At 37.6% G+C, this 14,043-nt stretch overlaps 1 protein-coding gene across 1 annotated transcript; it reads left to right on the top strand.

Annotated features, from left to right (window-relative positions):
* The first annotated feature begins 8,378 nt into the window (after positions 1-8,378).
* Positions 8,379-10,862, top strand: LOC126618670 (50S ribosomal protein L5, chloroplastic). Its single transcript, XM_050286820.1, has 3 exons — positions 8,379-8,772; positions 9,342-9,542; positions 10,409-10,862. The coding sequence occupies exons 1-3, from the start codon at positions 8,524-8,526 to the stop codon at positions 10,739-10,741; spliced, it is 783 nt and encodes a 260-aa protein (XP_050142777.1). The 5' UTR covers positions 8,379-8,523; the 3' UTR covers positions 10,742-10,862.
* Positions 10,863-14,043: the final 3,181 nt, after the last annotated feature.

Below are 14,043 nucleotides of genomic sequence, written 5' to 3'. Positions count from 1 at the left end.
TATTTTTTTTTTTCTGTCAGGAGCTTGGCGTTCAAGCGAGTGTGGGTGCGTGTCAAGGGACATAAAATCAGAAAAGGGGCCCGCGGAGCACAAATTGTTTGTTACCATTGGGGAGCCACGTGACTTCCCCACACCCGTTGGATTTCAACGGCTACAAATTGTGAACCGTTGGATTTTCAACGGTAATAAAAATTAAAAAACCTTATTTAATATTAGTCGTTGGATCTGTGATCAACGGTCCACGTTATTCGACTTTAAAATTAAAAAAAAAAGTAAAAACAGTTAAAAATCAGAAATGTTACCGTTGTGCCACGTGGCACAATCTGGAGTGTTAGAATAACAATTTGTTTAAATCCAACGGTATAGATTAATTAGGTGAATAAAAAATAAAAACAATGTAAAAAATTATTAAAAATCCGAAGAAAAAAAATTGAAAAATTAAAAAAAAATGATATTACTTTTCTATAAATACCTTGTCATTATCTTCTACCTTATACCACAATTTCATATCTTGTCAAAGTTTCAATCCAATTTTTTTCCAACAAAATGATTACTGATGCAGGTACAAATTGGACCCTTATTGAAAATGTTGCGTTGTGTACTAGATGAGTTGAACTTATGATCTGATTACGGGTAATGAGATGTAGTTGCGAGAAATGTGGAGTCTTATTCATACCAATTTTCTTGAGAAAAATGGTGGGAAAAGAACCAAAGAATCGATGTCTAGTCGTTGGAAATTACTTAGCCAATCGTTTAGTACGTGGAAAGACGCCTTGGCACAAGCTAGTGGTAATATTCGAAGTGGGGAAAATTTAGCAGATCAGGTAACAATATATTATTTATTTGTTTGTACTATACCCAAATTCACATTATAATTATTTGTTTGTATTATTTATTTGTTAGCTACTTTGATTATAATTATTTCTTTGTATTATTTATTTGTTACCTACTTTCATTATAATTATTTATTTGTATTATTTATCTGTTACCTACTTTCATTGCTGATCGATTTCTTCTCCCGCATTGTGTAGGAACTTCAAGCACAAGCTTGGTATAATGCCAAAACCAAGAGTAAAAACAAATCATTCAACTAGTGGGAATGTTGGAATATGGTCAAAGATTGTCCTAAATTCAAAGTTGTGCATGTTGGTCCCGAAGTTTTCATGAAGAGCACCCCTCTACACTCTATGCCCGATCATTCGTCGTATGTTCAAGAAGATGACGCATAGAAAGTGCCTGAAACGCCCCCTTAAACAAGCATCGGGGTCGACCCATTATCCAATTAGGCCTCATGGTAAGAAGGCTTCAAAGAGAAAAGGGAGTGCTTCCAAGAATGATTATGCAAAGTATATGGAAGAACTTGCTCGCCAAGGTGAATTGAGTTTGGCGCGAGAAATGGTTAAATTTGAGGCTGATAAGGCTAGAGATAAGGCAAAAGTTGTAGCTGTTGAGAGAGAATTTCAAGCTAATGAGAGAGAAAGAGAGCTACATAGGCAAGAAAGGGAACAAGTTAGAGAAAAAAGAATGGCTCAATGAGATCGTCACATTATGAACACACTTTTAGAAGAGAAGTCTCCAAATTCTAAATATTTTTAGAAGTCAGAGAAAGCGGACGTGGTGCGAATGAGGCGTGCAAAAGAAGCAAAAGCAAGAGGAGATGATCCTAGCACGACAAAAGAAGATCATCCTAGCACTACAAATTGGTTAAGTGATGATGAATATAGTACTTTTTGTAATCGGAGCCCATAATTTTCCAATCCCTTTGAGTTGTAATTTATTATTTATTGAATAGAGTATTTTATGATGTTTCCAATTTATTGAATTTAGTACATTATTTAAAGTAAGAGTAAATTTATTGAATTTAGTACTTTATTTAAAGTGAGAGTAAATTTATTTAATTTGGCCTGTCATACATATGTCTGTTGACCCAGTACGTGATGTTTAGTGCCTTTCCTTATAGGACATCATTGAACACTGGGGATTGGGTAAGGACATTGAGGTCATTTTGAGCACCCGGAACCTCGAAAAAGGCGAACCAAATCCATGTATCAAAAGATGTCACCGCCTTCAAAATGATACTTTTTTTTCTCCTTTTCTGTCCCCATAAGCGTCTTGCCATGCACTTGAACAGTTTTTCAGGTCCAGTGCATACAATCGATGCTTCCAATCATCCCAGGAAAACCTCGCATCTCACCCTTCTTCAGAAGCCTTTGTAAGTCCATGTCAATAGGTTTCCGGATGTACTCTACTGTGTATATAGATTTGATTGATCCACAAAACCTCATCAGGGATTCAAGAATGGTTGATTTCCCCATTCTCGCTATCTCGTCCACTTTGTCTGCAGATGCTCCATATGCAAACATCCGCAAGGCAGCATTAATTTTTTGCTGAGGAATGAGACTCATAGCACCAAAAGCATTATTCTTTTGCACAAAGTAAGAATCATGGTTGTAAACAACAATCATGATTTTGTTGAATAAATGTCGTTCCATTCTATAACGATGTCTAAAGTACGTATCAGGGGATGCACTGTTACGGACAAAATAATCGTCCAAGAGTTTCGTACCTTATCATTGCCTACTTCTATCAAGGTTTGTGAAATGGCTGGGGCTGCAGATCTGAACCACAACTTGGATGACTTGACGGGAATGTGAGGTTCTGGCCATTTTTGCTTCGTCATCTCTCATTCTACGCTCCTCATCATCTTCTATCTCATTTTGGGCCACTTGAAGATTGAACATTCCTTCTGATTGGTTAAACAATTCTTCCTCTTGCTGATCGATTTCCCACATCATCCTTGAGGAAGAATAAGACATTGTAAGAAAGAAGCAGAAACTATGAATAATGATACAGATTTTGATTTTGGTGAAGAATGAAGCAGAAACTATGAATAATGATAGAGATCTTGAGAAAATTGGTGTGAGATTTGTGAGGATGGATGGTGGATTATATGGAGGATTCATAAAGGATTAGGTTGTAGATAATGCCACGTGGCATGTTGTCATTCGTTAAAAATCTGACCGAAATCTATCATTAAAGATTGTGACACGTGGCGCAACGTGATTGGTTAAAAATCTTATCGGAAATCCATCACCAATAATTGTATTTTCGGATAATGACATGTGGTGCAACGAGAACGATTAAAAATCTTATCGGAAATCCATCACCAATAATTGTCTTTTCGGATAATGACACGTAGCGCAACGAGAACGATTAAAAATCTTATCGGAAATCTATCACCGATAATTGTCTTTTCGGATAATGACACGTAGCACAACGAGAACGATTAAAAATCTTATTCGAAATTACAAATAAAATTATTTTGTATTATTTTATAAATAAAAAAATAGTAATATTTTATTACCAATAACTAGGGTAATTCAGTGTAAGGGTGAAGATGCAAAAGACAGTTACTGTTCACTGGGAGAATATCATAGTGGATAACCTTAAGGGGCCTCCACCACGCCTGAACTGCTCTTAGAACAAGTCCAGCAGGAGGGCTTAGGCCGGCTCCCAACACCCTTTTTTGACTTGGCACCTAGTTGATTCACTCCAACCCACTTCAATAGGCCAGTTGATAGCCCAAGCTAGTCTCCAGGCCAGCCCAAAATGTGCTAAGCTATGAGACGACCCATCTGACGTCAAGGGCCACTGAATTTTTTTTTTTTTAATCAGGCGCATGCGAAACACGCCCGTGTGGGGGCGCGTCCCCGACAAGAAAAAACATGTGGGGCCCACATGAGCAGGTGCACTCAAGCAGCTGAAGGGGAGGCCACGTGGCTCGTTATGGGCCGTTGGATTTCGAACGGTAAAAAAATTTTGAATTTAAAATCCAACGGCTAGTGACATGGACTGATATGGGTTGTTCGATTTTTAGATCAACGGTCCAGATTTTTCAGCAAAAAAATTAATAAAATATCAGAAATTAATAATTTTTTTTTATAAAATCAGAAATTAAAAATAAATTTTTTATTATTTATTATTTTATAATAAAAAATAATAATATTTTAATAAAATTGACTAGGCTATTTTTTTAGAGGTGGAGATGCATTTGGCTTATTACTGTTCACTGAGGTCTATCACTGTTCACTGAGTGGATTAAATGGGCTGAGTGCTGGTGCATTTTTTTAGGGGTAGACTTGCTCTTAACAAAATAACATACTCGATGAAGGATAACTGCTGACTTTTGTGGTGGTGACGATGGCGAATGCGGCTTTCTGCGGCAAGAGATTAGGGATATGAGTTTTAGCTTTTGTTTGTTTAATTGGGCTGGGCCTTTATGTACATGTTTCTCCTCAATGTATTTGGATTATTTTGTCTTTCTATGTGTTGGCCTGTAACATTCTTTTAGAGTAATGAAATTTACTTTTCGGACCCAAAAGAAAAAAAAAACCATAGTCGAAGCATTATAATTGTAAAAAACAAAATAGAGATACTAAAATGTCTCTGTGATTTTTTTTTACCCCTAAAAATGTGAACTCGTGACAAAATTACCAACTCATCTCTCCTTTTTTTTTTTTTTAAATAAAACATTGTAATTGTAAAAAACAAAAGTACTTGTAGTAAAAAACAGGTGACCTATTTAAACTCTAATAACAAGTCATAACATATTTTAAATAAAAAAATACGATCATCAAATTTCCTCAAAGCTCAAGATTGGCTCGTTTAGGAAAACAAGTCTAACATTTTGTTTAAGCTCACCTCACCTCATTTCACTTATAAAAAGGGTCCGAACGAGCTCAAATTGAGTCAAATTCAAACTATATTAGCTAAAAGTGAGCCATTCAAATTGAAGTTGGGCAAAAAAAATGGCCGAATCGTTTAATTGGGCAAAAAACTGACCGAATCATTTAAATTAACAAACCAAAGTCGATCAATTTTGGTTTGGTTTTAGATCAGACTGCAATTAGTTTAATTTAGATCAGTCTATCCTCTATGGACAATTGTACCTTTGTGGTTTTCACCAATATCCTTAAAATCCTTGAGAAAAAAATATTTAAATATTTTACACATGCCTTAGTCTAAGTGACACCATTGTCCATTCAAACCAAAAATCGACTGAATAAAATAATGTATTTCACTAAATTAATAATCCTATTAACTTTTGAAACAGACTTTTGTGCTAGTCTTGTTTGATACCTGTAAAAAGTTTAGCAACCAATTTTGATATATAATGCTAAACTTTGTAATTTTATCTTTGTGAAATAGGTTTGACTAACCCGAAATCTTATAGAGCATGTGGATGTCTAATTAAGACCTAGTTTGGGAGTGAGGTGCTTAAAAAAAAAGCACCCATGAAAAAAAGCTGTGAGGGTTTTAGGTGTTTGGTAAACTGAAAAAAAAGGGCTTATTTTGGAAGCTGCTGTGAGAATAAGCTGAAATCAAAGGAAAAAGTTGAAGCTGCTATTTGCAGCTTTGGAAAACTGGCTTTTTTTCAAAGCACACGGAGCTACAGTGCTTCTTTAATGAAAAGACTCACTATTAGACTGCTTTTTTTTCCAAAAGCACTTTTACAAAAAAGTTTACCAAACACTCTGCTGATTTATTTCACAGCTGCTTACTCTCACAGCACAGCCGCTTATTCTCACAACAGCTTTTTTTCAAAGCACAGCAATACCAAACCAGCCCTAAGCCCCATGGGCAGATCGTTCTTTTTCTCTACCATTTTCACCATTTGGCTTCATTATTTTTCCATAAATTCTCAATCTGATTCGCCGACCTTTTCCTACATTTTTTTTTTAGGAAAACTAATGAAAAGGGCTTGAAAACTTTGAGTTTTAATGATAAGGACAAAATAAAGGGTAAAGTGAATAGTACCAGGATTGACTTTTTAGTGTAAAAATATGGTTTTTCGTTAAAGTGAACAGTACCGGGTGCTTTTCGTTAAAGTTTCCTTTTTTTTTTTTTTTTGCATTTAAACAGGAGGGAGTGTAGAGTTTTGGCTCGGGTCTTCACACTACCACCCTTGTTGACCTTTGTTGGTTCTTTCCAATGTGCGCCTTTGTTGTGATGTTGCTCATCGGATTTCTTTTCCGATAGGCTTCCTTTGTTTCTTGGTGGCGTTCGTGTTGGTGGTCTGTGGAGGTAGGTGTAGAGGTTAATGAAGGTAGCCAATTTGGCGATACCGACCATCGATTCAATGGAGTAAGATGTGTCGAGGGTTGAAGCAAGTTCTTGGCAGTGTAGGTGTGAGGCGATGACAAATCGAGAACGATTGCGGAGGAAGGGGCCTGAATGACTGCAATCGTAGATGGCTTCATATCCAGGTGAGACTCTATCCCTTATTTACCTTCTGTGGTTGGAGTTTGCATCATGTGTTGGCAAACACGCAAAGAAGAAACGAAATCCGTATCACTCGTAACATGATTGCCGAATCCTTCACAGTGAAGAACAAGCGTGAGCGCTATCTTTGTGAACTCCAAAACAGCAGGTGTGGATTTCGTCGTCCCCAGTAAGTTCGGATCTGGAATGTTCATGGTCTAATTTGAAGGGACCCTCACCATTCGAAGCAGCCGAAGTTCCTCCATAAAGGCTTCCTGTAAGGCAACTTGTTGGTTATTAAGTGATGTCATCGTCTTCCGGAATTCAACCATGCGGAACTAAAATTCCTTTTGCTTGCGAGTGATTTTGAAGTCATCCACCATGGTAATGGAATTTGCCGACGCCCTTCATGGAGTAGCCGTTAACGACAAAATCAAGCGATTTCGGCATCGTCGTTGGTAAATGCTCCCAAACGGAAGCTTCCTCTTCATCTTCACGAGGGAAACTACTGCAAGATTTTGTTGTGCTCGCACCGATTTAAGCAACGTTTTTGTAGAAGTGTGGGGAAAATCTCTAACAGTGTTGAAGCCATTGTCGGGGGCAAGAAGTGCAACGATAGTGTCGAAATTGGAAACCCACGAATGTTGTTCAGATGACGATGATGGAGAGTAAATATAGGGATCATGAAAATTTGGGTTTGTGGCATAGGAATTAGGGATTTGAGGGATGTCGATGGAGTCAGAATACGTAACGGAATGTAGTGTGTGTGCGGGAGGAAAATGAGACTATTATATGTAAGAGTTATGAAAAGCGCAGGCATATACGAGGCTGGGTAATCTGGCAGTCGATAAGCACAATTGGAGTAGGGAAATGTGGGTCTATACTCGTATGAAATTCGGTAGTGATCGTGAAGAGGATGAGGTGGTGGAGGCGGAGCCGGATTTAGATGTTCATACTGAGAAACATTGGTTTCTGGATTCCAATAGAACACCAGACCACCAGACTCATCCATCACACTTCTCCACGGTGCTGAAAGTGTGGGATCGACGGAGGCAAACCACAGATCCATGGTGGATCTCTGGCTCTGGTACCAATTGATAGGATTAGACATGATAAAAAGGGAAATTTCAAGAAAGCAAATGTAGAAATGGAAAAGAAATTAAAGTAAATTCATATATTCATTTCTCCATATTAGAAAAGGGTTTAAGTACATCCAAAGATAAGTAGGGTTTGAAATCTAAATAGGCCTAATAGATAATAACAACAATAAATAGTCCGCTTGATCTTATAGAAGCCCAATAGCTTAGACTCACATTAGAAGGTTTCTGTGCGTCGTTCTGGGGGAACGATGGTTGCTGGGAAAGCAGCTACAGTAGCTGTGGATACTTAGGGTTTTTTATTTTTTATTTTTTATTTTTTATTTTGAGATTTGTATGTGCTGGGCTCCAAAGTAGATTTTGGACTTGTTGTGTGTTTTTGGGTCCATGTTTCTTTGTAATTAGTTTGTTTTTGGGCCTTTTGTGTATATTGTTTTGGTGTTGGTAATAAAATTACCTTTTGATCCAAAAAAATAAAAAATAAAAAAGCTACGACTTTTTAGCTAAATTGGTCACTTAGATTGTTATAACTCCTTAATTTGGTCTCTAACAATTAAAATCAATAGAATTGGTTCCGGAGTTTGTCTACCGCATATAAAAATCCGTTAAGCTTTCAGTTAGTTTGTTAATGTGGAACATGAGTGCTCCTACCAACCTAGTTCTTATGGAGCATGTCAGTGTCTGATTAAGCTAAATAAGTCTTTTTAGAATACAATACATACATTATACTTTTAATAATAATTATCGTTTTAATAAACTATCTTAAATTTTTGATTAAATACATTTTAAATTTCAGAAATTACTCAAAATTCTGGCTAAATACCTCTAAATTTATTAAAAGAATTAAAAATTTTCAAAATCTCAATTGAATAAACGCTCTAAATTCGGAGAACACAATGTTATTTTACCCTTGGCTAGAAAGATAATCCCTATATCCTTTTCTTCCTAGAGGACCTTACCTTATCCTATTTCATTCACAGAATGCCATGTCCAACAACCGCCCCTATATTACTCAAATTTACAAAAAAACCATCCTATGCGACCTTGTCTTACAGCCATTTTCGTAAATAAGTTCAAATGCGAGCCCCTTTCATGACCACGCCTCCTAAACCCCATCGCTCCCAGCTCGAAAAACACACGGACACTGGAAAACTAAGAGACAACAATGGCCTGCCCTTCGCTCTTACGCTCCGCCACGTCGTCGTTTCACGGCCAATTCCCCGTTGCCGTTTCACCTCCGCCTTTACGACTTTCGTACGGAAACCCTAGGAATGTGGTGGTGCAGGTGAAGGCCGCGGAGGTGGTGCTGGTAGAGAAGTCGGAGGCAGAAAAGGTCAGCCGGCTCAAAACCACTTACCTCGAAAGAATCATCCCTAAGCTCAAAGAAGAGTTCTCTTACACCAAAATCCACGAGGTGAATAAAACCCACATTTTTAATTTTTAATTTTTTTACATTAATTTTGTTAATTTTTGTTGTTCTGGATATTGTTATTTTGATAATTAAATGGGTTATTTTTGTGGGAAAATGGATCAATGTGTTGCTTTTTTACCTCTAATTTTAGCAGAAGTTGTTTTGTTCTGGGTAAGCAATCGAATTTTTGATTTAGCTTCATTAAATTTCCATTTACTGACAGTACATTTAAGAACGAGTAGTGATAATGTGGTTCAGTTTTGATGTTATGATACAATTTTCTCAGTCGTGTGATACAATTTTCTCAATCATAACGACTCGGTTTTTCGTGTTAATACCTTCCGGGAGTGAGAATTTCCGTGTTATTGTGGTGATGAATTATCTATATTGATGAATTGGATTGAGTGTAAAATAAAATCTTCTTTACCTTGAACTAAGGTTTCCGGGATGCATTATCCTTGTAAGCAATGGAAAGGCTGTTTCCTTGATATTCATATTGCTTTTGGTAGTTTTGTTATTCCGCCATGGGGTTCAGCGACTTAATAGTGTTATGCAATGTGGAACTTGGGTAGGTTCCGAAGATTGAGAAGATTGTGGTGAACTGTGGAATTGGAGATGCTCAACAGAATGCTAAGGGATTGGAAGCGGCAATGAATGACTTGGCACTCATTACAGGGCAGAGACCCATCAAGACACGAGCAAAGGTTTCCCTTGCTACCTTCAAGATCAGGGAAGGCCAGCCACTTGGGATTGCTGTCACACTCAGAGGAAATGTGAGTTTGCTTTTCAACCCTAAAAGTGAATCTTATCTTCAGCATAGATACTTACAAGACTGTTTCTTTTTATTGCTCGTGAGCATGTCTATTAAGTTTGCTCTTCATGTTTCTTATCATTTCCAAGTTAATACTTGAAATTACGTTAATCACGACCCAAGATAACGCTTTAAATCACTTGGTGGCCCTTCTTGAAGTTCTCTATATTATGATGGTGACACAAGGCGCATATCCTTTTTTATTCGTCTTTGTTTGGTATCATATTAAAATGCTCAATCGCAATTTAGTCTGTAAAACATATTGTTAAAGATGTGGTAGTATGGTCTATAAGGTGAGGTCTGATCATAGGCGAAGAGTGCCATTATTAACAGCGTGAAATTAATATTCTGAGGAGGTAGTATGATCAAGTTAGATGTGTTGGTGCATATAGTTGTTAGAGGCCACAGTCGTGGTGGCAAGTTGTGAACAGCAACTGCATTTGTAAGTTGTGCAGTAAATTGATGTTGCAATGGTGGGTGAAGGTGTTTACTGAAAGAGCATCCATGGTTTGTGTGCTGAGTCAATTTGGTGTTTGTAGCAACTCTGCATCGGTGATGGTGATGATGAGAAATAATTAAGTTGTTGCAATAAAAAAAAAATAGTTTGACGAGAAGCAAAATGTAGGTGAATCTTTTCTTTTTTCCTTCTATCCAAACATTTGGCATTGTTAGCATGTGCTTGAAGACCCATGCACTATAGTGGTCTTATATGTGCTTAAAGGATTTAACCAGTATTTCCTGCGTCAAACTCTTGAAAATGCGTATGTTTCTCTTATAAACCCAAATGCATCCAGTCTCATGCACTAAGCTTACTATTTGATTTTGTAGGTGATGTATGCATTCCTTGATCGTCTGATTAACCTGGGACTTCCTAGGACAAGGGATTTCCAAGGTCTAAACCCAAATAGTTTTGATGGAAATGGGAATTACGCCCTTGGAATCAAGGAACAGAGTGTGTTCCCGGAGATTCGGTTTGATCTTGGTAAGGGCAGGGGAATGGATGTTTGCATCAGAACAACTGCTAAAACAGACAAAGAAGCACAGACGCTTTTGGCTCAGATGGGGATGCCGTTCAGAGAGACCGGCCCAGCATCGGCGGTGCGCAAGAAGAAGCTCAAGTCTCACCATTTCAGTTCGAAGGGTGGAAGAGGACGAAGGTGAAAGTTTGGTGTCCGGAGAGGATGACATTTTGATGCTGTTTTGTAATTTTGCCGTGTTAAAACCACCACCAACAGTTGTTCTGTATGTTCAATGAAATTAATGTCAATTCTTGTTGTGTAAATTTTGCAGCTGTAAATCAGTTGCTCATTGGCTTAAAACAAATTAATTGTTTGATAATTTGTGTTTAATAAAGGAAAAATTAAATGGTGAAAAAGTATAATTCATGTCATTATCAAATAATAAAATAATTAGAATTAAGTATCTAAAACTCTCAATCATTTAATGCTATTTCAAATTGGCCTTAATTTTTTTAAATATTCGAAATAAGTACCCAATCTATTGAAATGTCACATTCGTTAATGTTGAGCCATATATTTTCATAGAGAAAATATATTAGCAAGTTTTATAAAAGATGGGGACACTTTATTAAAAAAAAAAAATAGTAGTCCAAAACGTGGACCGACTAGAAATAAGGTTCACATTATATATATCTTATATATATTATATATAAGGAGAGAAAAAATCTCAACAGCCCACAAACTGAAAAATAGAGTTATTGTCTATCCAGAATTCTCCTAAGCTCCCACGTTCTCAACACAATAAAGTGATGGCCTTCCTCAACTTCCCCACACCCTAAGAAAGTAGAACACGTTAAATGGAAGAAGTTAATAAAACATCTCCTTGCGTCTATAAAAAGGGGAGGGCACATGGAGAGCCGGTTGGGGGGGGGGGGGGTGGGGTGGAGGTAGGAGAGTGACAAGAAAACGGTGCATAAATTGAGAAGCACACGGAGAAGAAATCGACCAAAAAAAAAAAAAAAGACAAGCAGCAAAAGAAAGCGAAAAGGAACAGCAACAAGAAGCCAAAGAAAGAGAGAAAAAAGCTTAAAAAGGTATTACATTTTCATAATGGATTCTTGATTTTTTATTGGGAAGTTCCTGTCGTCTTTTGCAGAAAAAAAGGGAGGTTTCCTCTTCTTCTTGTTTGACCGAAGCAAAGAAGATGGTGGTGGAAACATGCACCACTAGTTCACACCGACCCCCCAAACCTGTCCTTGGGTTTCCTCCTTCTTCTTCTCCACCAATGGAGACATTTTCCCTATCCTTGTTGCTGTCAACTCTTCCAGCCACGGAGTGCTCCATCTTCTTCTCCACCATTGGAGACATTTGCCGTCTTTTCCGCCGATAGTAGCAAAGAAACCATCGTCTCTGCCACCAACAACGACCATGCTGTGACTTCTATGCCCAGCAAGTTCGTCTGTGCCGCTGCTGTCAATCCCATGAATTCGGCGGTCAATCCCATGAATTTATTCGGGGTGGTCTAAACCACCTCGTGAAGTTCCAATCAAATCTAATCCTATAAAGTCAAATGACAATTGGAAGACTAAGCTCAAGCTCAAGGTGCACCAAAATTGGTGCAGCTATTGTCCATGTTCCACCTGCTCAATAGAACACTCATCAAGTCTCCTACGAGCACTAAGATGAAGCAAAGAAGAAACAATAGTCAACACTGTCATCTCAATCTCTTGCGGCAACTACTCTACGACACCAAGGATTGAAAAAATCATTATTTCATGAAGAAATAATGTGGAGATGACTCACGGAATTTGCATGCAAAAAGAAGATTGTGTTAGTCTCACATGAAAACAAAGACATGCAACAACTCCCATTGACTTCATAAAATTCTAAAAGCTTTGCCACATCCTCAGATAGCAGAAGATAGTTATCTTCCTGATTCCATGAAAAAGTCCTTTTTGGACTTGGAAATATCAAGAAGAAAAAAAGCTTGCTGTTAAATTTCCCAAGTCCATGAATTTTTTACTTTATCAAATAACTTGGGCCAAAATAAATGGGCAAAAGCCCAACGGTATGCTGGAGACACATTGAGTCTAACCAATACGAAGATAACGTGGACGGTGCCAAATTCATGCACGAAAATTATTCAAATACCGTGGATGTGAACCATCTCAAAGTACCAAACTCAATGGACTCACCACCTCAAATTGGTGAAACTCATGCCATGTATCAAATACCAAGTGGCATGAAACCGTATCAAATCCTAAATGGCACGAAGCCGTATCGAATCCTAAATGGCACGAAGCCGAAGAAAAGTCTCAAATGGCATGAAGCCATGTCAAAATTCAAATGGCACAAAGTCACGTCAAATCAAATGGCACAAAGCCGCTACAAATGGTACGAAGCAGTATCGAATATCAAATGGCATGAAGCTGCATTCTGCTCCTATGGCTTAAAGTCCTTGCCCACATGAGTTAAATCTGCACAAGGTTTCAAACGCTCCAATAGCTCAAAGTCCTCGTCCGCATGAGCTACAACTGCACAAGGCATCAAATGCTCAAATGGCTTAAAATCCTCACCCGCACGAGCTAAAATTGCATAAGGCGTCAAACGCTCCAATGGCTCAAAGTCCTCGCATGTACGAGCTTAAACTGCACAAGGCATCAAATGCTCCTTATTTGCACAAGCTGAAACTGCATAAGGCATCAAACCCCAACAAATACATAAGAAACTATGAGTGACTTGATCTCTCAACGAGGGTACGTAGGCAATCTAGGGTTCGACCTAGGTGTAGTTGCAAGATCAAACAAACACCCAAATCCCCAAGTTACGATTTATTCATATTGGAATAAAAGGTATTCCTTTCCTAAAAGAAGGGTTGTAATTAATAGGCGAATAGCCTAGAATGGGTCGAACTCAATTTAATAAAACCCTCTTCGAAAAAATGAACGAGTGTGAAATTGCGTCAAGTGAATTATTTGTTTGCATATTGTGTACAATTTTTGCTCAACAATTAAGTACTAATCATATCTGTTAAATTAAGCAGGGCTCACTTTGTCTCCAAAATTAACCTCCACCAACTAACAATCACGACCACCCCCATGATGCCATCAACTCTAATCCCACCATCTTATATAATCTATGTTTGAAAATCATATTTGAGACAACTAATATTAATGTTGACCACTCCCATGATGCCATCACATCATTAACTTCCATGACCTTCTTCTCCATGATGTGGGCGATGAAGGGTTCCGTATTATATAATCTATGTTTGAAAATCATATTTGAGACAACTAATATTAATGTTGACCATTATATACCTAATTAGTGGGGTTTGAATATAATCTATGTTTGAAAAAATAATTGTGGCTTAACGGATAAGACATTTTCAACCTGTTAGGTACTCGTTTGAAATGTTTAAAAAGATTACTCCGTATTCAATTATGATTTTGAGTGATTTTAATGAATCTAGGGGTATTCAATCAGGAATTTAAGTGATTATCT

Source organism: Malus sylvestris, chromosome 1, assembly GCF_916048215.2.
Source record: "Malus sylvestris chromosome 1, drMalSylv7.2, whole genome shotgun sequence".
Lineage (NCBI taxonomy): Eukaryota > Viridiplantae > Streptophyta > Magnoliopsida > Rosales > Rosaceae > Malus > Malus sylvestris.
Note: the sequence above shows the minus strand (reverse complement) of the source record. Positions and strands in the feature narration are given on the sequence as shown.